The sequence below is a fragment of the Carlito syrichta genome, unplaced genomic scaffold (genome assembly GCF_000164805.1).
Source record: "Carlito syrichta isolate Samal-C Ts95f unplaced genomic scaffold, Tarsius_syrichta-2.0.1 Scaffold314306, whole genome shotgun sequence".
In the NCBI taxonomy this organism is placed as follows: domain Eukaryota; kingdom Metazoa; phylum Chordata; class Mammalia; order Primates; family Tarsiidae; genus Carlito; species Carlito syrichta.
Genome location: NW_007258402.1, coordinates 354,070 through 380,823, shown reverse-complemented (window position 1 = coordinate 380,823; position 26,754 = coordinate 354,070). Strand labels below are relative to the sequence as shown.

Below are 26,754 nucleotides of genomic sequence, written 5' to 3'. Positions count from 1 at the left end.
AGCAGGTCGAGGCTGTAGTGGCCGGGAGTGGCTGCTGCACTCCAGTCTGGGTGACAGAGTGAGACTCCAACTCAAAAAAAAAAAAGAAAGTATTTTTAATTCTCAGTGTTTCTAATGTTAGATTATAGTGTGCTAAATAAATATTAGTTTTACTATTTTTTCATTTTTCTATGCATTTGTAACTTAAGAGAGTTTTAAATGCTTTGATAAAAAAAATTTTAAAGGTCGCAGAACAACCATAGTTTTTTCAGTTGATTGTTAAGATAATTTGAAATTATTAAGATTAAAATAGCGTGGTCATTTTTATAGTCATACCCCATTGTACCAAGTAAAGATTGCCTATATTCATATTCAAATCATATCTATTTTTGCTTGAAGTGTATATAAAACTTACATGAATATTGTAGCCATTCTGGTTTATGAAACTTACTTTTTTTAAGTCAACACTATATTTAGAGATTTATACCTATTGAGAGCAATTGTTTTCTAAATGTAATTTAATTTACCATGTTTGCCATTTAAAAATTTTACATTGTATTTTGAACCAAGATTACAAAAGGGTTTGTTTCTGAAAGGATTCATATTATTTTAAAACATGCAATTTACCTATGATAAACTTAAAAAAAATTAAATTATAATGCTGTCTTACTAAGTAAAACTGTAGGATGTGTTTTTTGAACTTTATTACTATATGTATCAAGAATATATACATCAATATACATATTCTCTATTAGGTATGGTATTTGAAAGAAATAAAAATGGCTCTATTCATTTAGTAGCCCAGTAATATTTACTTGAACAATTTCTTCTTGGTTGCTATACTTTGTTGTCAGGCCGCTTAGCTAATTTTAGCATTGCTTACTACATATGCTTTGCTTTTGTAGGATATAGATTTGAGCATGTAGATTATAATTTGGTGATCATTAAACCACTAAACATTAACATTAATTTTTTTTAAAACAAGGATAAAAACAAACATCAACCTTTTTATTCATTGGAAAAGCTATTTAAAATGGTTATCCAAAAATATATAGGTAAAATTGCTTTTACTGAACTTTTTAATCATTGTTTTAAAGAAAAATAATTTCATTTTACTTCCCATTCAACCCAAACCAGAGAAGTTTCTTGAGAATGAGGATAATGTTACTCTCTTGTTATTTACTGTGTTATTGTGCCCCTCATGTGTTTAGGTGTTTCGTTTGTCAAATAAGGATAGTTGTGCTAACCTATCAGGGTTGTTCTAAAGATGAAAGAGAAGCTGGAAAGTTTCTGGCACACAGTAGGTCATAACCTAAGGTGATGTTTTGTTAAAATCACTCTTCTGCCCCCCTGCCCTTTTCTTTTTTTGAGTTGCAGTCTCACTCTGTTGCCCAGGCTGATCCTTCTACCTGTCTTCCAAGTAGCTGGAACCACAGGTGTGTACCACCGTGCCCAGCTAATTTTTTGACTTATTGTAGAGACAAGGTCTTGTCAAGTTGCCCAGGCTGGTCTCGACCCTTGGGGTCAGGCAGTCCTCTCACTTTTGCCTCCTAGAGTGCTGAGATTACAAGTGAGAGCCATCATTCCTGCTCTTCTGCCCTTTAGAGTAAAAATTGTGAAGGATGCAAAGGGAAGAAATCCTATCTGATCAAGCAGGTAGAACTACAGTGTTTACTGAGCATCTTCTGTGTATGAGGAGCTATCCTAGGTCCTGGGAAAATGATGAGCATACCCCTCTCTGGCTCAGTGGTATTTAATGAAGATGAACTTAGAGGTTTTTATTTTCATTCTTTTCTCATGTTCACTCCTTTTCAACTGTGAGATATACTGATTTTTCCCCCTTTGTTTACAGTTACAAGATAATAAAACTTTCCTAGCAATGCTAAACCACGTCTTGACTGTGGATGGATTTTACTTTTCAACAACATATGATTTGACCCATACTTTGCAGCGACTGTCCAACACAAGTCCAGAATTTCAAGAAATGAGTCTCTTAGAAAGGGTAAGTTTGGTCTTCAGTTATTTTATTTTATTTTTTGTTAGTTTTCTTTTTTTAAGTGGCATGCCTCTATTTTATCCATTTAAAAGATTGGCTATATTAGGATCATGTATGGGGCTTTGAAAACATACCCCATTTTAAATATACATCACAATCCCAAGTTGTGGTCCCTGAAATCTATATATGTATACAAACAGGATTGAGTACCACTGGTGTAGTTGTTAAGAAATCTAGTCTAAACATACATGTGGGTAATTAGAGAAAAATCTTTCACAATTTGTTTTTGCATAAATATTATCAAGGTTATCAAGTGTTAACTCTGAGATGTCAAATCTTTAGAATTGCATTCATTTGTAATGTCTTAGCTCCCGGTGGGCTATTGTGTAGCAGTTCCATTAACATAATTAGGCTTATAAAATTAATGTTCTAATGGTTCATTTTTTTTCTGCAAATGATGGTTATTTATAATTTTTGTAGGTAGAAAGGTAACCAAAGTCACAATTTATTGATTTAAGAACTTGGAGAATATCCTTCTAAGGTGTTTTTTTTTGGTGATTTTGGTTTTTTTGAAAAAATGATGAATATGTTTTTAAAACTAGGCTTTCTGTGTTTTTGCTGTTCAGGGACCTGGTTTGCTGCCTTGATTTTTGCTGACAAACCTTAGATGTGTTGAGTAGGCAGACAGATTTTAAAAGATTTCTCTCTGTTACCAATTAGGTTGGAGCATATGAAATTGCCAGTAATTGACCATTTTTACCAAAATGATAATTTCGTATAGCTCAGCCTAAATCAATGTTTTAGTTGACTGAGTCTTTTGGGTAAGATTTTTTAATCTAGTAAAATTGTATGTAGGCTTAGATGTAAGTTTAGATGTAGACTAACCAAGAAAGAGGGCTGTTGCTTTTTAAAGCAGTTGCTACATTCTCCATTTGTTTGTCAAACATCTCAAATGCTGTCTGTGTACTAGGCATCATACTAGAATGGGGACCCAGAATGAAAAGCTGTGTACCCTGCCTTGTGGGAATCTCTAATCTGCTGGGGAAGTGGTAGTTCAATCAGTTGCAAACAGGGGCTGATGTGTGGATCAGGATCCCAAAAGAGGCGAGATCCTGAAGGAAGGAGGATCTCACTCTGTGTGGGGATGTCAGGATAACTTTATAGAGAAGGTAACTTTACAAAGGAAGGTAATTTTTGAGCTGCGACTTAATGAAGAGAGTTTGTTGGTCAAGTGACAATGGGAGAGGAGGGTTCCAAGCAGAGGTGGTGGCAATAGTAGGCTAGGCTAAAGAAAAAACCATCTCATCTGTTAGGGTGGGATGAGAATTTCTTGTCAACTAATAAAAAAAAGTCAGCTAAAGTTGAGGGAAGAATTTCAAGCAGATAGCAAACAGAACATGTTAGAGAACTTCCACTGGCAGCATCATGGAGGAACGGGTGGGACTAACACCAAAACTGGAGACAAGGGAAGCTGTTTTAGTAGTTAGGCTGGAGTCGTGTTGGCCAAGGCTGATGGAAGTACAAATGTAGAAAAGAGGGTAGATTTTGAAGGCATTTTAGTACTTGACAGTAGATTAAATGTAAGGGAAAGAACGACCCTGAGACAACTCCTAGGTGTCTATCTGGACTGAGGTGGTGACACAGAAATGCATGGAAGAGGGACAGATTTGAGGGGGAGAGGTATTCTGTTTGGAGCATGTCAAAGAAACCTGCTTTTCTAGCCATCAGGAGCAGACGTTGATGGGTGTAGTTTTCTTTCTATAGAAAACTGACTTGGCAGGAGATGTTTTATTACATTTTAAAACTTTTTCTCAGGCAGATCAGCGGTTTGTATGGAATGGTCATCTTCTAAGAGAACTTTCTGCTCAGCCAGAGGTAATGTACATGAAATAAAATCTGCTTACTTGTTATAGTTCGGGCTTTAATTCAATGTGTGTGTTATAAATGATTACCTAATCACTAGAATTTTGACAAGTAATTCTAATTTAAATTTGTTTATAACTTGAAAACTTTGATCAGGTCTACCCTCTCACATTGTTCTAGATTGAAGAAACCTAGTTGTTTCACTCTGATCTCCTAAAGCAGGCTTAAGTAAAAATACATTACTTTGTATAATTAAGAGAGAGACAGTGGGTCTTGATAGATGAATAACAGAGAGATGAGGGGCCAGGGCTAAGTCTGCCAGCCAAGGGGAGAGCTTTGTATTTGTCTTCGTGTGGGGATGAGACTTCCGTTCAGTCACCTCGGAGAGACGTGTACAGGTGCCACCTTCTTTTGTCCTTTGTCTACACAAATGAGATGTAAACAAGGAGGCCCAGCTAGGGAAACATGATATAGTGAATCTAGGTAAATAGATTTGTCTAATTGCTTTATTTCTTGTCATCTGCTATGCTCTTTTTGGAAAAGTAATTTGAGCTGCAAGCACTTAGCAGGGGATATCTTTTCCCTGGAGGAAAGAAGTTGTTGTAGGCAAAGACTGAAAAGGAGGTAAACATTCTGCAACTTCATGTATTTTGCTAGTGTTCCAAATCTGTGAATATTCAAGCCCAAATGAATGTAATGCATATTTAATGTTGATTAGAGAAATTTCTTTAAAATTAAAAATTACTCATAAGCTTACTACCTTGTTATGTTTGTGTATTACCTCCCTATGTGTAAACATTTTTTATATAATGCTGCTGCTTCTTTACTTTTAAATTATGTTGATTCTAAATATATTGTATGTCTTCATTGCAGGTTCATCGGTTTGCTCTTCCAGTGTTACATGGCTGTATCCTTACATAATATTACTTTTTAATTTGTCTTTATTTAAATTTTATTATAAGGCAGATTTAGAGAAAGTCTTAAATAGTCCATAAGAGGAGAGTATTTCAGAATTGGTAGAAATTGCTATTGATAAGAAAATCAGACTTACTGCCTTTTTTTAAAGAGTGAACACTTCAGACTAAATTATTCTCTTTCTGCTCAAGCCTTCTGAGCTGGTTGTTTAAAGAGAAGGAATGTGTGTACTGTATCTTGCCTTTATTTGATGTTATCTCATATCAGTGCATAAGAATAGTTTGAACCTGGATGTTGAAATGAAAACTTTCCTTAGTGTATAATTTTAAAATTAGACTCAGGCTGGGTGTGGTGGCTCATGCATGAAATCCCAGTTGCTGGCTGAGGCAGGAGGATCACTTGAGGGCAAGAGTTTGAGACCATCCTGAGCAACTTGGCAAGATACTGTCTCTAAAAAAAGTTTAAACACTTAGCTGGGCTCAGTGGCATGCCTGTAGTCCCAGCTACTCATGTCCTGTAGTCGCAGTTACTTGGGAAGCTGAGGTGGGAAGATCACATGAGCCCAGAAGTTTGAAGCCATAGTGAGATACTATTGTACCACTGCACTCCAGCCTGGGCGATGGAGTTAAAAAAAGTTAGACTCAGATGCTAGGGTGACCAGCAACTTGGAGAAGAGAATTACCATTAAAAATTATCTGTCAGCTGGGCTCAGTGGCTCAGCCTATAATCCAAGCACTTTGGGAGGCTGAGGTGAGTGGATTACCTGAGTCCATGGGTTCAAGAACAGCCCAGACAATTTGCGAGACCTTGTCTCTACAACAAATAAAAAATTAGCCGTGCGTGATAGCATGCGCATATAGTTCTGGTACCTGGAAGGCTGAGTGGAAGGATCGCTGGAGTCTAGCAGGTCAACACTGGAGTTGGCCATGAGTGTGCCACTGCACTCCAGCCTGGGTGACAGAGTGAGACTCTCAACTCAAAAAAAAAATTGTGTTTGTCATTTGAAATAGTGATAGAAAAATGAACATAGATGGAGTACAAAGAATAATGCTTAGGGGGAGAATCATAGTACATAACATAGTACAAATGCAAAATGAGTAATGACTATTTATAGGATCATTTTAAAAACATACCTTTATTATAGACATCATAATAAAAATAAGGAGGCAAAGTGAGTTGACTCTTTTTTTTTTTGAGTTGGAGTCTTACTCTTATTGCCCAGGCTGGAGTACAACGGCACACTCACGGCCACCACAGCCTCCACCTACTGGACTTAGGTGATCCTTCCAAGTAGCTGGAACTACAGATACATGCCACCACATCCAGCTAGTTTTTGTGATTTAGTGTGGAGACAAGGTCTCACCAAGTTGCCAAGGCTGGTCTGGAACCTGCGGGCTCAGGCAGTCCTCTCGCCTTGGCCTCCCAAATTGCTGGGATTACAGGCTGACCCACCGCACCCGGTCATGAGCTGACTCTTGAAGAATGAGCACAATATATGCTGATAAGTGCCTATATAGTTATGTGCCACATAATGACATTTCAGCCTATTACAGACCACATATATGATGATGGTCCCATGAGATTATAATACCTTATTTTTACTGTGCCTTTTCTGTTTAGATATGCTGAGATATGCAAATACTTGCCATTGTTACAGTTGCCTGCAGTATTAAGTACACTTGCATGTTACACAGGTTTGTAGCCTAAGAGCAATAGGCTGTACCCTATAGCCTAGGTGTGTAGTAGGCTGTTCCATCTAGGTTTATGTAAGTACACTGTATGATGTATAAAATTGCCTAATGATGCATTTCTCAGAATGTACCCCTGTTAAGTGACTCATGACTATAATCAGAATTGTGCCCTGTAGAAACCAAGATGATATCTTTCTCACAAGCACACTGAAGAAGCTTATTAACACAACAATCTATGATTTATTTATTCAGTATGTTAATATGCTTTCATTAAATAATTATGCATTATACTTAGAGAAAAGTAGAAAAGAAATGGAGGAAACCTGTTCCACAGTTATGGGGGAATTAAAATTAGAAAATCTCAGGATAGAAACTCTTGTTTATTGGTTTTGCTTTTTTTTCCTCTCCCTGGATCTTTCCAAGTTCTTCTAAGGATAAAATAAGAGTAAAGGTGTTTAGGTAGTGCTTTAAGAGATTTAGATGTATTGTTTTTTATTTTAAAAATGAGTTTGTGAATGGACAAATACTATTAAGTGAGATTATAGAACTTTTTCTTCTAAGTGATTTTAGAAATGGTTTACTTGCTTGACTTTAAATTTAAAGCTTTAAGTGAGTGTTTGTTTAATGAAGTTTGTTAACTAGAAATAAAGTCACTTGCTTCACATACAGAAAGATCAGTACAGTGACCCCAAGGTAACGGCATGACTGGAGCAGAGAGTAGACAGGGAGATAGATATGGGAGCTGTGTTTGGAGGAGCAGCTTGGCCTAGATTACTCAGGGCCTTGTATGCCAAGGGAAGGACTGTGACTTTTACTTTAAATGTGATGAAAAGCTATTGGGGGGATGTGAGTAGAAGATTAGCATGATAAGATTGGATCACTCTGACCGTGATGTAGAGAATAGGTCAAAGGCGAGCAAGGGTAGATCCCAAGAAACAGGTAGGAGGAGTTGCTGTCATTCAGGTGAGAGGTGATGTTGCCTAGGACTGTGATGGTGTTGAGAAAAGTTCAGTTTCTAGATTGTTTTAAAGGCAGAGCTAACAGAATTTTCTGACTGATTGTGTATGTATTATGAAAGAGAGGAGTTTAGTATGACTCTAGGTTTCTTGGCCAGAGTAAGTGGAAGGAAGTATCCTCTGAGACAGGGAAGAGTCTGGAGGTAGGAGAGAGGCAGAAGAGTATCCTGAGTTCCATTTGGACATGTTAAGCTTGAAATTTCTGTAGATATCTAAATAAAGATGTCAAGTAGGCAATCTGATAAATGGGACTGGTGTTCAGGAGAGAAGTCCATGCTGGAGACATCAATTCGGAGTCCTCAGGGTATATGGCATTTAAAGCCATGAAGCTGAATGAGATCATCAAAGGAAGGAATGTATATAAAGAAGAGAAAGGTCTCAATAAAAAGAGAAGGCAACATGAGTAGGGTTAGAAAATGAAAAGAATGTTAGAGCCATGAAGTGGTAGGCCTCAGTGAGGTCAATAGACTTCTGAAGTGAGGAAACCAAAGTGTGAGTCAAAAGAACAGGCCATACAAGGTTTAAAAGTCAGAGAAATGAAGATGGGGAAGAGGAAAACCAGCCAGGTGAGAGTAATGTCGCAGAAGCAAGTGAAGATAATGTTTCTAAGAAAAGGATGTAAACCAGCTGATATGCTGCTGGGTCATTAAATATGACAGCTGTTGAGGAAGCACGTTAGGTTCCTGCTCTTCCCTTTTCTCCTCCCCACATGAGGGATATTACCAAATACCGGTAAGAAAGGTTTTAGAGAAGGGGAAATTAGTGAAGGTGCATGCTGGGGAGTGATGTCCATGAATGTGGGAATCTAGTGCAGTAGTAGAGGGCCTGGTGTGGACTGCTTGTCTACCACCACAGGAGGGAACCAGATATGTGGATGTGGATGCTGGCAGATGTCTAAATGTGGTGAGAGCCTGTGGAGGGCTGTTATTTTTACAGTGAAATATAAAGTGACAGTATCGACTGTGAATAAGATGAGGGAGGAGTGTGCAGGTTGAGAAGAAATGTAAAATGGGCATCCTGGAGAGTGGGAGTGGGTGGTCCTGGGAGTGAGTCATTTATAAAAGGTCAGAAGTAAATGAACCCACATTTTAAAAATTATCTCATGGTGATGGGATTCAGTATTTTTGTTTTCGTCTTGTTCCTTCTATGCTTTTTGGATTCTCAAGTGTATGTGAAGCCGGACTCAGTGGCTCAGCCTGTAATCCCACGCTTTGGGAGGCTGAGGTGAGTGGATTGCCTGAGCCTGTGGGTTCGAGACCTGCCCAGGCAACTTGGCGAGACCTCATCTGTACAATAAATTTAAAAATTAGCCGGGCGTGGTAGCGCGTGCCTGTAGTTCCAGCTACTTGGAAGGCTGAGGCGGAAGGATCACCAGAGCCCAGCAGGTCGAGGCTCCAGTCTGGGTGACAGAGTGAGACTCCAACTCAAAAATAAATAAATAAATAAATAAAGTATATGTGTATTTTTGTCTTATAATCAGGAAAATGATTCATTAAGCACAGTCATATTCTCTGCTAGATATAGCTCTCTAAGAGCAGGCTCATGTCTTATTTATCTTTGTGCCCTGGCTCAAAATAGATAATTGGGGTAAGTGAATAAATACTGCCTCATACTCTTCTCTAGTGCTGTGGGTTTTGAAGGAGAATGAATTGGAAGCTCAGGAAGAGCCATTTTTAAGTCTGCTGATACAAGGTAATCGAGAGGGATGATTCATTAGCAACTCAGCTCATCTTGCTGACGTCATTTGTTATCACCATTTTGAAAGTTATTTGATGGTCTCATGTGAATTTGCCAGCACTTCTCCTATGCATACCCCATACATTCATACCAGGATATCTTTACAGAGTGTTGACAGTGCCATGTTAGAGCAAACTATGAACACTGCAGGTTCTATTAACAGAAGAATTTGGTCTTTTGTGGTGTGATCCTTACAGATTGCATGTAACTTTGAAGATTAGTAAACTACTGCTTTGTGTAGTGTATGAATGAATCTTGGGAACCTTTAGGGAGAAAAACCCTGTAGCAAACCACTTAAGTCTATTGTTTATATGTCATAGGGTTACTGACTTGACAAAACTTTACAGTGAAAGGTTCCAATACTAAAGGCTTGTGATTGTTCATGAAGAACCAAAAAAAAATTTGCCTAGAACTCTTTGGGCTCAAGCAATCTTCCTGCCTCAGCCTCCCAAAGTACTGGGATTACAGGTGTGAGCCACCACACCCAGCTAAGATTTGTATATCCTGTCTTTTTTTTCTCTTTAAGACAACTCATTTTTATTTTGGTAGATAGATTCAAATTGAATCTAGAAATAATATGTATGATTTCTATTATATGTTATATTTTTCTTAATGTAGTTGAGTTATTACCATGCATTCATGTTCTATTAATGGAAAATACTTTGATTGGATTCTCATCTCGAGGAGGAGTTGTTTCAGAGCTGGTGTGCGCTATTATGTAAGAGGTGAGATTAATTTTGTCAGCACGATTCAGTTATGGTTCATATTTATCACTAATTAACGTTTTGTCTTACAGTGACATGAATATAACCTTTTGTTTTTTATTTGTTTTAATTATCATTTGATAGCCTTGCTAAATATTTATTCCCGCTTCATTATAATAATTAGGTAGGTCTACTGTGCTTTATTCTAGTTATCGTAATTATGTTGCAAATGTTAATGTGACACTGTAGGCTGCTTTAAGAGGAACTGATCATGTTGTTTGCTAGATTTCTGAAAGTACTGCTGAACTCAGCATAGTAGTGTAGTTTTCAATAACCTAAACTAATGTAAGTATTTTTTTGTATTGCTTTTGGAGTTTTTACATGCATAAAGCTAGACATTTAACTTTGTGCCCTCAGCTTTGTAAACATTTACATTCTTATATTATTCTCTAGGCTTTGTACAAGTAACATGGCAATTTGCTCAAACCAACCTTTTAACATCTGCAGTAAAGGTTACTGTCATTACGAAAAGAAGTTTCTCCAACCTTTCTCTTTTTTTTTGAAAGTACAATTTATTGAGAGGACAGAAAAGCTCTAAGAGTGGGAGGGGACCCAAGGGGATTACTCTCTATTTTTTAAACTTGAATATGAGAATATGGCTGGGTAGGGTGGCTCACCCCTGTAATCCCAGCACTTTAGGAGGCAGAGGTAAGAGAATTGCCTGAGTCCAGGGGTTTGAGACCAGCCTGGGCAACTTGGTGAGACCTCGTCTCTAAAATAAATCAAGACAAATTAACTGGGCGTGGTGGTGCACAGCTGTAGTTCCAGCTAGTTGGAAGACTGAGGCAGAAGGATCACCTGAATCCAGCAGATTGAGACTGTGGTGGCCGTGAGCATGCGCTACTGCACTCCAGCCTGGGTGACAGAGTGAGACTCCTACTCAAAAAAAAACCCAACAAAAACAGAATATGTCAGAATATTTTATGACCTATCGGCCAATAAATAAATCATAGTTTGGGGCAGGAAGTTGTAGAGATTATTTGGTTACTCTCTCTCATAGCAGAGGAAGAAAGATATTGTGTGAGCGACCTGGGCAAGATCACAGACCAAAATCAGACTTAGCAACTCCTTTATAACTACATTTTATTGGATGGAAACACTTTTAAATTAAATTTTTTGACTAGATAGTGCACTTACGTATTTCAAATATCAAAAAGTGTATTTTTTATTTTTTTTTGAGTTGGGGTCTCTATCACCCAAGCTGGAGTGCAGTGGCATGATCATGGCCACCGCAGCCTCAACCTGCTGGGCTCCGGCGATCCTTCCGCCTCAGCCTTCTGAGTAGCCGGAATTACAGGCATGCGCTACCACGCCCAGCTGATTTTTTGATTTATTGTAGAGATGAAGTCTCGCTGCCCGGGCTCAGGCAATCCACTCACCTCAGCCTCCCAAAGGCGCGGGATTACAGGCTGAGCCACCGAGCCCAGCTAAAAAGTGTATTTTTTAATGTAGCAAAAAATATTTCTCTTTCTGACTTCATCTACTCGGTTCTTACCCCCCTACAAGCAATCATATTGTTAGTTTCTTGTTTATCCTTCCTGATAATCTTTATGCAATGACAGATGTGTGTTCTTTTCCTCCTCCTTTTGTAGAGCCTTTTTTTTGTCTTAACAGGTCCTGGATCTTTTCTTAAACATTTTTCTCTTTCTCTCTCTCACACACACTCGCACATGCGCGCGCGCGCGTGCGCGCGCGCACACACACACACACACACACACACACACACACACACACACACACACACTCTCGCACGCGTGCGCGCTCTCTCTCTCTCTCTCTCTCTCTCTCTCTCTTCTCTCTCTACGTTTTACTTCCACTTTTTAAAGTAATTGCATATTTTTCCTTAATAGGAATTATGGAAGGAAACAAGCATAGCCTATGCTTCTGACAAGTATTGAGAAGTTGTGTCATTGCTGATTTGACTCAATAATTTTATCCCTTCTGTTAGTATATTGACAAAAACATGGATACCTCAAACATACCTCCAAATGTTATATTTGAGAAATAGGTCAGAAAATATAGTAAACATTTGGGGCAGTTAAAAATCCATCAAATTCTTTCTGACAATCTGATAATTTGGGTTAGAGATTGGTTCAAAAGTTGCTTTTGCTTCTTAGCAAGCTTTTCATAGTAAAAAAGATCACGTAAACAAGTTTGTAAAGGAATGCTTCAAGTATTTGAAAGGACTAACCGTCATCAATCAAGACTCTGTAAATGCTTCAGAGCAGTGCTTTTCAAACTAGGTTTTGTGGGCATATTCATGGAGTTATAGAGGATCACATACAGTTTTTGTGTTTTTATTTTTATAATTGAAGTCAGTATAAGAAGTGTTTGCCGGAGATCATTTGCATTATTATAACTAAATATTACTTAATATAATAGCTTATATTTGCATTTAATATTGTGTTATTAGTATGATCACTAAATTGATGGTTTTAATTTTCAAAATAGTATTTTTCTTTTCTTTTTTTTTTTTTGAGTTGGAGTCTCACTCTGTCACCCAGACTGGAGTGCAGTGGCCGCTAATATTTTTCAAATTAGAATCTATGGACTAGCTTTTGGGTCCTTGAGAATTTTTTTTTTTTTCTTTTTCTTTAAAAGATGTCTCAAGTTTGAGGAGCACTATTAGGGGAGTTTTGTGTGTGTGAACAATTGGTGTATTCAATAGAAACCAACTTCATCTATTAATAGGTCTTTAATACTACTCTTGAAGGCTGTTTGAGTGAGTTTCTATTAGTTCTGATCATATATAATGCATTTGTTTGAATTTTATTTTTATAATTACTTTTCCACTAATTTGCACTGACTAAATTCTTTCCAAGTTAATCTGAATTAGTGGATTTCTGATTTATGATTTTCTTATGTAATAAATATAGTTAATTCATTATTTCTTTTCTATTTAGGAATTGATTCAGAAGGCCATGCAGCTAACTTTGTAGAAACAGAGCAAATTGTGCACTACAATGGGAGCAAAGCTTCATTTGTACAGGCAAGTTAATATGTATCTTGGGCAGATGGCCAGTTGGCCTTTTCTGCTTGGATTGAAATTTTCTGTCATGTTGAAATTTTCCTCTTCCTTTCCCTCTGCTCTTAAGTAATATCTTTGTCTACAGTATGGAAAAAGTTTAACTGAAAAAAGCGTAGTCCATTAATCTATCACTGACCTGCTGAATTTCCCTTCCCTTAAGTTAAATTTCTAAAGGAGAGGGTAGGGTAGCAGCTGCAAGGGGTGTTATGGAAATGGAGGCACCTGTTTAACTTTTTAGACTTACTCAGGGCAGTGTTGACAGGACAAGCCAGTGACTTATGATTGGCTTCACCTGCCTTGCTCTTTGCTGTGAAATAATACCACATTTCTTCTGTTGCCTCCTTATGGAGTGTGGGTTACTTACTGCTCCAGAGCATTAGTGGCCAAACATATTCCTATGTTATACATACAAGGTCTGACATTAAGTTCACAAACTCATTCTAGAAAAAGTGCTGCATACCTCATTGCTGAATATCACTACTGTTACCTTCGAATTACCCCCTTGGGAAGCTATATATTGACACCAGGGCCTAGTCTACCCATCAAAGCAGTTTTGGAACTCTTTTTCTGGATTGGCCATCAGAGCTGTCATTACATTACCCTAGATATCCTAAATGTCATCAAAATATCTTCCTTTCAATATTTCCTTTATCTTCAAGTGAAGAAAAAAGGAATTGGGGGCCAGATTAGGTGAGTAGGGGGGGTGTTCCAATACAGTTATTTGTTTACTGGCTAAAAACTTCCTCACAGACAGTGCTACGTGAGCTGGTGCATTGTCGTAAATGCAAGAGTTCCTTCGGGACCATTTTTCTCATGCCGAGGTTTTCAGTTAAGATTTTCCTAACTGTTTCTCTATCAATATTTATTTGGTCTGCTATGCTTCTCTCAGTCAGCTGATGATTTTGACGTGAATTTTTGCCATATTTTTGTCCATTCTGCTAATTATTGGCCATCCTGACCTCTCTATCAGTGATGCCTTCCCTCACCTCAGAAATAACATGTAATCCATTTGTACACTGCCATTTTCTTCATGGCATTATCTCCATAAACTTGGACTAACATGATTTCACATCTACTCTTGCCAAGTTTAACAAGAAATGTAATATTTGTTTGTCACTCTAATTCAAGCTCTGACATTCTCTTGACAGCACATAAAAACATGCAATAATAATGAACACCACTCAGCAAGACACAGTCACATGTCAACACTAACACAGCTGTGAGACACTGATATACCAAGGCTATGAAACCTTAGCGAGTGGTTTGTACAGTGTTGCCAACGTAAGTGCACAGTGGCAAGTTCATGAACTTAATGGTCAGACCTCGTATTCATTTGAGAATGAATAAAGCAATTTTCTAATGTTTTTATAATGCCAGATTATAATGTGTTAATTTTAACTTGTGGAAAAATTGATTTATTGTAGAATTTAGGGTATATCTACTACACAAGTGCCATGCATATAAAACTAAAGGGAAAAAAACAAGTGTATTCTCATAAAATATAAACCTTAGGAGCAGGCATATGTGAACTTCTTTTGTAATTGATATGTTGTATTATTATTTTCTTCCTTGCAAATTTGCTAATATATATATATATATATATCTCCCTGACAATAAGTTGAGAGAAGTGTGTGTGTGTGTGGGTGTGTGTGTGTGTGTTTGTTTTCACGTTTGTCTCTTTTCTTTTAGACTCGAGGATCAATACCTATTTTCTGGTCCCAGAGACCAAACCTCAAGTACAAACCATTGCCACAGATCAACAAAGTAGCAAATCACGTATGTATCTTCTGTGCTTTTTTTATTGGCTAAAAACAGAAGCTCAATTGCATTATAGTTTGCAAATAAAGAATGTATGTATTCCCCGTAAACCAGAATTCAGCATCTTTGAAGCCCTTCTCTTTGGTTCTGGCAAACAGTGAACCTCTAAATCAAAGGGCTACATAGATGGCATATTCGAAATATGGAAGAGCAAACTGATTGGATAACAAATACAGATTTGAGAGATCTTAGTAAGATTTGCAACTTCATGCTATTTAGAGTACTTAGTATATTCTGCTGAGGTTGTACTCAGAATTTAAATGGTAGTATTACAGCCCAGAGTAAAACAGCTTATAATTACTGTTTATTACATGGTATTTAAAATCTCTAGAAGACATAGTCCCCATCCTGATTTTATTCTCTTGAATATAGAAATAGAACATTTAAGGAGGTTCTTTTAAAAATATTATAAATATTTCTATAATGTACTCTGATAAAATATGTAACTATTTTTCCCTTTAGATGGATGGTTTCCAAAGGCATTTTGATTCACAAGTAATTATTTATGGAAAACAAGTCATAATCAATCTGGTATGTTTCTTACGTGATTCTTGGGGAAAACAAACAAACAAAAACCCCCTAACTTTTATTTAACATTTAAGTTACTTTTTTAAGTATGCAATTCAATGGCAAATTGTTTCATAATGTACAATCATCATTACAGTTAATTTCTACAACTTTTCATCATACCAAACAGAAACTCTGTATCCATTAAACAATAAATTCCCATTACCTCCTTCCCCCTAGCCCCTGGTAATTCTGTTTTAGTTTCTGTCTCTGAATTTGACTATTCTAAGTACCCCCTGTAAGTGGAATAAAACAATATTTATCCTTTTATGTTTTGCTTATTTCACTTAGTATGTTTCATGTAGGTTTTAACATGTATCAGAATTTCTTTTTTAAGACTAAATAGTATTTTATTTGTATATATATCACATTTTGTTTATCCATTTCATCTGTTGGTAGATGTTTGGCATGTTTGGCATGTTTCCAACTTTGACTATTGTGCATATTGCTGCTATGAACTTTGCTGTGCAAATATCTATTTGAGTCCCTGTTTTCAATTCTTTTAGGTCTATAACTAGGAGTGGAATTATTGGATCATTAGGTGATTCTGTGTTTAACTTTTTTTAAGGAACCACCATGGTATTTTCCACAACAGCTACACTATTTAATGTTCCCACCAGCAGTACACTAGGGTTCCAAATTTTCTATAACCTTGCCAGGAATTGGTGTTTTTTTTTGGTTTTTTGTTTTCAAATCATAAGCATACTGATGGGTGTGGAGTGGTATCTCATTGAGGTTTTTTTTTTGATTTACATTTCTCTGATGACCAGTGATTTTGAACATCTTCTCATGTGCTTATTGGCCATTTGTATATCTTCTTTGGAAAAATGTCTACTCAAGTTTTTTCTCTATTTTTAATCAGGTTGTTTGTTTTTTGTTGTTGAGTTATAGTTCTTTATATATTCTCGATGTTAATCCCTTATCAGATAGATGCTTTGCAAATATTTTCTTTCATTCTTTGTGTTATCTTTTTAGCTCTCTTGGTAATGTCCTTTGCAAAACATTTTTAATTTTGATAAAGTCTAACTTATATGTATTTTTGATACCTGTACTCTTTGTGTCATGTCTAAAAAATCTTCACCAAATCCAATATCATGAAGAGTTGCCCTACATTTTCTTCTAAGAGTCTTATAGTTTTGGATCTTAAATTTAGATCTTTGATCCATTTTGAGTTAGTTTTTGTATATGGTGTAAGGTAAGGATCCACCTTTATTATTTAACATATGGTTATCCACTTTTCCTAGCACCATTTGTTGAAAGCCTTTTCCTATTGAATGGTCTTGGCACCCTTGTAAAAAATCAATTGTACGAGTATACAAGGGTTTGTTTTGGGGCTTCCTGTTCTGTTCTATTGGTCCGTGTATCTGTCCTTATTCCTATAACACTGTTTTGGTTACTGTGGCTTTGTGTAATAAGTAAAATCAGGAAGTGTAAGACCTCCAACTTCCTCCTTTTTCTTTTTTCAAGATAGTTTTAGCTATTTGGGGTCCCTTGAGATTCCATATGAATTTTTTTTTTTTTTTTGAGTTGGAGTCTCATTCTGTCACCCAGACTGGAGTGCAGTGGCCGGGAGTGCAGTGGCTGCTCCCGGCTACCGCAGCCTTGACCTTCTGGGCTCCGGCGATCCTTCCGCTTCAGCCTTCCAAGTAGCTGGAACTACAGGCGCGCGCTACCATGCCTGGCTAATTTTTGATTTATTGTAGAGATGAAGTCTCGCCAAGTTGCCCAGGCGGGTCTCGAACCCGCAGGCTCAGGCAATCCACTCACCTCAGCCTCCCAAAGGCTCGGGATTACAGGCTGAGCCACCGAGCCCGGCTTCCATATGAATTTTAGTGTGTGTGTGTGTGTGTGTGTGTGTTTAATTTCTGCAAAAAATGCCATTAGGATTTTAATAGAGATTGTATTTAATCTGCGGATTGATTACTTTGAATAATATTGTCACTATTAATATTAAGTCTGTCAATCCATGAACAAGGATGTCTTTCCATGTATTTATAAAATTTACAGCAATGTTTTATAGTTTTCAGTGTACACAATTTTTATCTCCTTGGTTAAATTTATTTCTGAGTATTTTTTTCCTGTATTCCTGAGTATTCTTTTGATTCTAATATAAATGGAATTGTTTTCTTAATTTTCTTTTATTTTGAGTCAGAGCCTCTATCACCCAGACTGGAGTACAGTGGCATGCTCATGGCCACTGCAGCCTCCACCTGCTAGGCTCAGGTGATCCTTCCGCCTCAGTCTTCCAAGTAGCTGGAACCACAGGCATACACCACCACACCCAGCTAATTATTTTTTATTTTTTATTTTATTGTAGAGACAAGGTCTCACCATGTTACTCAGGCTGATGTTGAACCCCTGAACTCAGGGAATATCTTGCTTCCACCTCCCAATGTGCTGGAATTACAGGTGTGAGCCACCATGCCTGGCCTGTCTGCTTGACTTTCTTTTTGGATTTTTTTCACTGTTATTGCAAGAAATGCAACTGATTATTGTGTATTGATTTTGTATGCTGCAGCTTCGTTGACTTTATTATCTCTAACAGCTTTTTTGTGGAATTTTTATAATTTCACTGCTTTCTTTCCAATTTAGATGCCTTTTATTTCTTTTTCTTGCTTAATTGCTCTGGCTAGAACTTCTACTATGTTAAATAGAAGTGGTGAAAGCAAGTATCTTTGTTTATTTTGATCTTAGGGGGGAAAACTTTTAGTCTTTCACCATTAAGTATAACGTTAGCTGTGAGTTTTTCCATATATAACCTTTATCATGTAGAGAAGGTTCCTTCTATTTCTAGGTTATTGAGTTGAGCGTTTTTATCAAGAAAGAATGTTGAATTTTGTTAAATACTTTTTTCTGTATCAGTTAAGATGCTCATCTGATTTTTTTTCTCTTTCATTTTATTATTGTAGTGTATTTACATTGATTTCTGAATAGTGACTCATCCTTGCATTCTGGGAATAAATCCCACTTGTTGTAGTATATAATTTTGTTTTTTTGAGTCAGAGTCTCAGTCTGTCACCCAGACTAGAATACAGTAGCACGCTCACGGCCACTGCAGCCTCGACCTACTGGGGTCAGGTGATCCTTCTGCCTTAGCCTTCCAAGTAACTGGAACTACAGGCATGTGCCACCATGCCCGGATAATTTTTTGATTTATTGTAGAGATGAGGTCTCGCCAAGTTGCCCAGGCTAGTCTCGACCCTGTGGGCTCAGATCCTCTCACTTTGGCCTCCCAAAGTGCTAGGATTATAGGTGTGAGCCACTATGCCTGGCTATATAATTTTTTAATATGCCTTTGAATTTGTTTTGCTGCTGTTTTGCTGGAGATTTTTACATTAGTATTCAAAAGGACATTGATCTGTAGTTTTCTTGTATCTTTGCCTGGTTTTGATAGCAGGGTAATTCTAGCCTCAGAATAAGTCAGAGAGTATTCTCTCTTCAATTTTTTTGAAGAGTTTAGGGAAGACTGTTGTTTATTCTTTTTTAAACTTTTTGTAAAATTCATTGGGAGATGCCATCTGGTCCAGGTTTTTCTTTGTAAGGAGGGTTTTCACTACTGATTCCATTTCTTGCTATCTATTGGTCTATTCAGGTTTTTTATTTTTGCATGATTCAGTTTTGATAGGTTGTGTATTTGTAGGAATTTTTCTAAATCTAGGTTATGCAGTTTGTTGGCATACAGTTGTTCATAGTATTCTCTTATAATTCGTATTATTTTCTTATAATTCTTATTATCTCTCAGAAATTGGTAGTAGTGTCCCACTGTCATTCCAAATATTAGTAATTTGAGTCTTGTCCCTTTTTTTCATTTTAGCTAAAATTTGTCAGTTTTGTAGTACTTTTTTTTTTTTTTTGAGTCGTCATCTCACTCTGTCACCCAGGCTGGAGTGCAGTGGCCAGCTCACAACCACTGCAGCCTCATCCTGGTGGGTTCATGTGATCCTTTCTCATCAACCTTCTAATTAGCTGGAACCACAGGCATGTGCCACCATGCCCAACTAACTTTTTTATTTATTGTAGCGATGAAGTTTCACTAAGTTGCATAGGCTGATTTTGAACCTCTCGGCTCAAGCAGTCCCCTTGCCTCCATCTCCCAAAGTGCTGGGATTACAGGTGTAAGCCACCACACTGGCCTGTAGTTCTTTCTTAAAAAATCAACTTTAAGTTTTGTTGACTTTCTCTGTTATTTTTATATTCTCTATTTTTTTTTTTGAGTTGGAGTTTCACTCTGTTGCCCAGGCTGGAGTTCAGTGCCACACTCACAGCCACCCCAGCATTGACCCCCTGGGCTCCAGCAATCCTTCCACCTCCGCCTTCCAAGCAGCCAGAATTATAGGCGTGTGCTACCCCTCTCTGCTAATTTTCTAGTTATTGTAAAGACGAGGTCTTGCCAAGTTGCCCAGGTTGGTCTCAAACCCGTGGGCTCTGGCAATCTACTCCCCTCAGTCTCACAAAATGCTGGGATTATAGGCTGAGCCACCGAGCCCCACCCCTATTTTATTTATCTTTGCTCTAATCTTTATTGCCTCCTTCCTCCTACTAGGTTTGGGTTTAGTTTGTTCTTAATTTTCTTGTTCCTTAAGGTGTAAAGTTATGCTATTGATTTGAGGGGGTTTTTTTTCTTAGTTTTTATTTTTTAAAATTATTTTTTACTTTTATTGTCATATTTTATTGTATTTTATTTATTTTTATTTTTTTGAGTTAGAGTCTCACTGTGTTGCTCAGGCTGGAGTGTAGTGGCACACTCATGGCCACACCGGCATCGACCTGTTGGGCTCCGGTGATTCTTCTGCCTCAGCCTTCCAAGTAGCTGGAACTACAGGTGCATGTTACCACGCCTGGCTATTTATTTATTTATTTACTGTAGAGACGAGGTCTTGCCAAATTGCCAGGGCTGGTCTTGAACCCATGGGTTCAGGCAATCCACTCACCTTGGCCTCCCAGAGTGCTGGATTACAGGCTGAGCCACCTAGCCTGGCCTGTATTTTAATTTTTTAGTGAGGGTCTCACTCTGTTGCCCAGGATGGAGTGCAATGGCACAACCACAACTCACCGCAGACTCAGCTTCCAGTGCTGACTCAAGTGATCCTCTTGCCTCAGCTTTCTGAGTAACTGGGACTACAGGCACGCACCACCCTGCCTTGCTAATTTTTTAAGTAGAGATGAGGTCTGCTTGTGTTGCTTAGGCTGATTGAAACTCTTGGGCTCAAGCAACCCTCCTGCCTCCTCTTCTCAAAGTGCTGGAATTGCAGACATGAGCCACCATATTTGACTGAGGCTTTCTTTTTTAATGTATGCATTTGTTACGCTAAATTTTCCTCTTAGTTCTGATTTTGCTTTGTTTCAAAATTTTGATATATTTAACTTCATGTGTTTCAGCTATTTTCTAATTTCTCTTGTAGTTTTTTCTTTGACTCAATGATTGTTTAAGAATGTGTTGTGTTATTTAATTTTTACATTTTTTTCCTTCTTCTTTTTTTTACAATTTCTGTCTGATTGTTCTGTCTGTTATTGAAAATGGGGTGTTGGACTGAACTTCATGACTCTTACCTGTAATCCCAGAACATGGTGAGACTTTGTCTCTACCAAAATTAAAAAAAATTAACTGGGTGTGGTGGTACGTACCTGTAGTTCCAGCTACTTGGGAGGTTGAAGCAGAAGGATCATCTGAGCCCATGAGGTTGAGACTGTGGTAAGTCATGATGATGCCACTGCATTTCAGCCTAGAGTGGGACCCCCAACTCAAAAAAAAAAATGAGATGTTGAAGTTTTCTAACTATTATTATAAAAATTTCAGTTTTTTTCTTCAGTTCTATCAGTGTTGTTTCATTATATTTTCAGTTTCTGATGGTTTGATGTATATATGTTTATAATGTTGTATCTTCTTGGCAAATTGACCCTTTTATTGATATATAATGTTCTTTTTTGTCTCCTGTAACAGTGTTTTTCTTAGAGTGTATTTTGTCTGATACTACTATAGCTACTCCAGCCCTCATTTTATTATTATTTGCACAGAATATCTTTTTCGTCCTTTCACTTTCATCCTATATGTGTCTTTAGATTTAAAGCGAATGTCTTAGAGACAGCATATAGTTAGATCATTTTTTATTCATTTACCTATTTTTTTTAATTGGAGAGTTAATCCATTTACATTTAAAGTAACTAATAAGGCAGGAATTACTTCTGCCATTTTGCTATTTGTTTTCTGTTTCTCATCTCTCCCCCAACTGTCTTTGTGTTTAGTTGATTTTTACCTTCTGTTTTGATTACCTTCTCATTTCCTTTTGTGTTTATTCTATAAGCTGTTTTCTTTGTTGTTACCATGAGAGTTACATATAATGTCCTAAAAGTATAACTATCTAGTTTGAATTAACTTTTAAATCCTGAATAATATGGAGTTACAAACCAAGATTACAATAATACTAAACTTTTATATTTGCTTTTGGATTTACCTGTAGATTTTTGTATTTCCATGTGCTTCAAATTCCTATGTAGCATTCTTTCATTTTTACTTGAAGGACTTCCTTTAGCATTTCTTGTAGTTCAGGTCTGTTGACAATGAACTCCCTCAGGTTTTGTTTATTTAGGAATGTCTTGATTTCTCCTTCATTTTTAAAGAACACCTTTGCCTGAATTAGAATTATTGGTTGACAGATTTTTTTTCTTTCAGTATTTTAAATATATCGTCCTACTGCCTTATATAAAAATAGCCTCCAAGATTTCTGATGTGAAATTGGCAGATAATCTTATTAAAAATCCCTTGTATGTGATGAGTCTCCTCTCTTTCTGCTTTCAAGATTCTCTGTCTTTCCACAATGTGATTATAATGTCTTCAGTTAGGTCTCTTTGGGTTTATCTTCTTAGAGTTCAGAGTACTTCTTGGATTTGTAGATTGATGTCATTCTTCAAGTTTGGGAAGTTTTTGGCCATTTTTTTCTTGAGGTAATCACTCTACCCCTTTCTCTCTCTTCTTCTGGAACCCCCATAATACGTATATTGTCTGCTTTATGGTGTTCCAGAAGTCCCCTAGGCTCTGCTTATTTTTCATTTTTCTTTTTGCTCCCCAGACCTGATTATATCAATTCTTCAATCTTCAAGTTTGCTGATTTTTTTTCTGCCTGCTCAAATCTGCTGTTGAGCTTGTCTTCATACTTTTCTGCTCCAGCCTTATTGTTTGATTTCTTTTAATACTTTCTTTATCTTTGTTGCTATAATTTTATTTATATTTTTTCCTGATTTTCTTTCATTCTTTGTATTTTCCCTTAGGTCTTTGTCTAGTCATTCTAATGGTTTGGCTTCTATGAGGATGGTTTCTGTCAATTTATTTTTTTCCATTGAATGAGCCACGTTTTCCTGTTTCCCTGTATGCCTACGGATTTAAGATTGCACATTTGATTATTCTAATGCGGTAACTCTGAAAGTCCTCCTTCCCTAGGGTTTTGCTGTTTTGTTTGTTTGTTTGATTGTTAAAGATTGTAGTAATCAATTTGTCTTGAGACTTTTTCAAATTATTTTTGCAAAGACTGTTTCTTATTGTCTGTGCTCACTGAAGTCTCTCTGTTCTTTTTTTTCTGTTTAGCTAATGTTTTACAGATTTCATTGAATTCTAATAACTGAAGTAGACAGACTAACAATAAACCAAAAATGAGAGAACAACCCTGTCTCTCATTCTTTGCAGACTGACTGTGTTGGGGCAGTTCTTCACCAATTAGATCCTAGGCTCCAAGCCCAGGTTCAGCCGGAGATGAGGTTTAAAGTCTTCCAGGACTATTCTCAGCATGCATCTTGCCTGGATATGCAGGCGGCCTTCTAAACTTCTTCATATACGTGACTGCTTTTGTGTGTCCTAATTTCTCAAAGATTATCACCCAACTTTTTCTCTTCAGATGATCTGTTATTTATTTCTCCCACAATTTCTTGCCCCCACCTATTGGTTTATAGTCCTTTTGTAGCTTTTACAAGCAATGTCCAACATTTTTATTGCCTGTGTTCAGAATTATATGAGACAGAGATTATTGAGTTAGTCCTTCACATTAGAACAGATGTATATATACAATTATTTGCAAATGAGGTCTGGTCTGCTTCCTTTTGATAAGGAGAACTGAGACCCAGGTTACTCCCACTTAGGACTAAGATTATCATCTCTCTGGGGAGGAGGTGAGGCAAGGACTAGTAAAAATGCCACAAAACTTTTCCTACGGTTTTGAAAGTGGCTTTTTCTTGACTGGGTATTTGACTGGTTGCTGTAAACCTATGATTGTTTTCCAGAGCCCGTACAAAATTGATTCAGACAGTCTCTTGTTTGTTGATATTTTTGTGGGGAAATGAGAGCTTAGAGCTTCGTTTGCCCTTTTCCTGTTGTCACTCTCTTCTTTGAATAAGCTGAAAGCTATAGTGTTTTTAATTTTTTTACAGGTTAACCAGAAGGGGTCAGAGAAACCACTTGAACAGTCATTTGCAACAATGGTGTCTTCTTTGGGAAGTGGAATGATCAGGTACCTCACTGGATATCTGTTGCAGGTCTTTTCAGATCAGATGTATGCACACACACACACACACACACACACACACACACACACACATGCATGAGTACATAGAGTTCATAGACATATTTTAGCTTGCATTTTTTTCAATACTCTATCAAAGCGTTTTGTTGTTGTTGACTTGAAATTTCCTCTAACATAATTTATGTTGCAGAACAACTTTAAAAAAAAATCTTTCTAATGCCTAAGACATTTATTAAAAAGTACATTTCTCCTGAGTGACTTGACATGTCATATTTATCATACATTATATTTCCATTTGAAGTTGAGCCTATTTTTGTATGTTTTGCTCCTTTATGCAGAACAACTTTTTTGTAGTCAAGTTTTAATTTGAGTTTGGTCTCTGATTAAAATCCTCCCCGTTGAGGCTTTGTATCCCTGTGAGGCTTGGGGAGGCTCTGGCCATTGGGTCACAAATTTCAGTTACTCATGATTGCTTGATGTGGCCTCTATGGTCCTGACCACCACGTGAACTGGAATGGTTCAGCTGTTGCGTGGTGGCCTCATCTGGAGCAGCAGCTTTGCCTCTCCTATAAGTCACCAGGCAACAGCTGCAAACTCCATGTACCCTTGTGACAAGATGGAGAGTATCAGTTGCCCTGTGGAAAGGTGCAAAGTACAGGCTATTTGAAGCTTTCTGCAGCAGGAAACTGGTGGGATGGAAGGTGGGGATGTAAGAAGTGGTCATGGGCCTTTGGTGAAAACTTTCCCCCCAAATGATACTAGGTTATTTGGGGAGAGATGGTTTTAACCTATGGACAATTTTAAATGTACATAAAGATAGAATAATATAATGAACCTTTGGGGGAAGAATTAAAGTCTTTCTTGTCCAATTCAGAAGCTCTAGAAAATTCATCAGATCTTCACTCCATCTATACTTTCACGTTCTCACAGTGCAATTTGCCCAGACATACTTTGAGTGACTCAAAGAAGGGATTCCTAACGAGGGCATGTCCCAGAATCTTTGAAAAAACTTCCTGAGAATGTACCTTCAGACCAGAAAAATCGGCATCGCTGGAGTTAGAGTACAGCTTATATGTACTAGAAAAAGTTTGCTGGCTCTTGTATACCCTAGTTAAGACCCTTTTCCCCAGAGGGTTTCTATGTGTATTGACTGCTTTGCCCCTAGTGTTGTCTTAATTAATTTGGAGCTTTTAGCAGCAGCTAATTTTGAGAACTTTAGGTATAAATGAGAGTCTAAGGTTATGCCATTTGTGTTGGGGGAACTTGGAGAGCACTTATTGCTAAAGAGTGAGCAACACAAAGTGATTGTTGTATTTTTATGAGCTATAAACACCACTAGACAAAGGAGTGTAATAAAAAGTATATTTGAAAATTTTTTTTTTACTTAATATATACTCTGGCACTGGAAAAACAATTAGTATGTTGGTTTAAGTCTGAAGTCAAACTGGAGATTTGTTGTTTTTACAACCTGTTATATTGGTTACTTTTTCATTTTTTTAACCAATTGTTACTCTGAGTAAATTAAGTTGATGAATTAGTGAATGGCCATCTCTCCCCAAATAACCTAGTATCATTTGGGGGGAAAGTTTTCACCAAAGGCCCATGACCACTTCTTACTATAGTACATCCCCACCTTCCATCCCACCAGTTTCCTGCTGCAGAAAGCTCCAAATAGCCTTTACTTTGCACCTTTCCACAGGGCAACTGGTTGCACTTCTGAGTAGTGATAAGATGCACTAGCAATGGAAAGCTTTTCTTTTGGAAACTGGGTGGAAAAAAAAAGTGCAAAGTGATGTGTCTCTAAGGGTTTCTTCCTAGAACTTGAAAGGAAGTAGATCTGCTCAGCTATTGAGATAAGAAGTAAAATCATATATTTAAAACATTTATCATCAAAATATAACTGCGTAACTAATTCTTAGAAGATATAAATATGATTTAGAGTAAGATTACAAGCTTGAAAATCTAAGTGCATTTAGGTGCTAAACTACTTGAATTCTTTCTTTGTTGTTAAATACGGATATCACTCTGTTGCCCAGGCTGGAGTGCAGTGGCACAAGCACTGCTCACCACAGCATAGACTTATTGTGCTCAGGTGATCCTTCAGCCTCAGCCTTCCTAGTAGCTGGGACTATAGGCTTGTGCCACCACACCCAGCTTTTTTTTTTTTTTTTTTGTAGAGTCAAAGTCTCGCTATATTGCCTAGGCTGGTCTAGAACTACTGCCCTCAAGCAATCCTCTTGCCTCAATCTCCCAAAGTGCTGGGATTATAGGCATGAGCTACCATGCCTGGCCTATTTGTATGTTTTTTCTTTTTCTTAATGTTATTGTGTTAAGAATATTTAAAATGAGATCTACCTTCTTAGCAAATAATTTTTTTTAAAGACAGGGTCTCACTCTGTTGTTCAGACTGAAATAAAGTGGCACTATCTTGACTCACCATAGCCTCAACCTCCTGGGCTCAGGCGATCCTTCTGCCTCAGCCTCCTGAGTAGCTGGGACTACAGGCATGTGCCGTCACACCTGACTCATTAAAAAAAAATTTTCTGGACATGAATTCTCACTGTGTTGCCCTGGCTGGTCTCAAATTCCTGGGCTCATGTGATTCTTCTGCCTTGGCCTCCCAAAATGCTGGGATTACAGGTGTGAGCCATTGGTCCAGCATCTTAACAAATTTTTAAGTGTCTAATATAATATTGTTGCCTATAGGTACAATATTGTGGTAGATCTCTAGAATTTTCATTTTGCTTAACTGAAACTTTACACTGGCTCAAATTCTTCAGACAAATCTAGGGCTATACTTCTGGTCAGAGCACTTCAAAAATAACTGTCATACTGCCACTTTTATTGCAGTTGCCTTTGAAATACCTCCTCCC

General features: G+C 37.4%; 1 protein-coding gene across 3 annotated transcripts in view; it reads left to right on the top strand.

The window, feature by feature from the left end:
• The window catches only part of SACM1L (SAC1 like phosphatidylinositide phosphatase), a 65,991-nt gene that overhangs the window by 23,255 nt on the left and 15,982 nt on the right, over nt 1-26,754 (top strand). For all 3 annotated transcript variants that reach the window (XM_008071393.2, XM_021719206.1, XM_008071394.2), the window contains 8 exons: nt 1,832-1,981; nt 3,791-3,850; nt 4,712-4,745; nt 9,821-9,922; nt 12,865-12,950; nt 14,679-14,765; nt 15,270-15,338; nt 23,790-23,869. In XM_008071393.2, the coding sequence (XP_008069584.1) occupies nt 1,832-1,981; nt 3,791-3,850; nt 4,712-4,745; nt 9,821-9,922; nt 12,865-12,950; nt 14,679-14,765; nt 15,270-15,338; nt 23,790-23,869 (668 nt within the window). The remainder of the gene's footprint in view (nt 1-1,831; nt 1,982-3,790; nt 3,851-4,711; nt 4,746-9,820; nt 9,923-12,864; nt 12,951-14,678; nt 14,766-15,269; nt 15,339-23,789; nt 23,870-26,754) is intronic.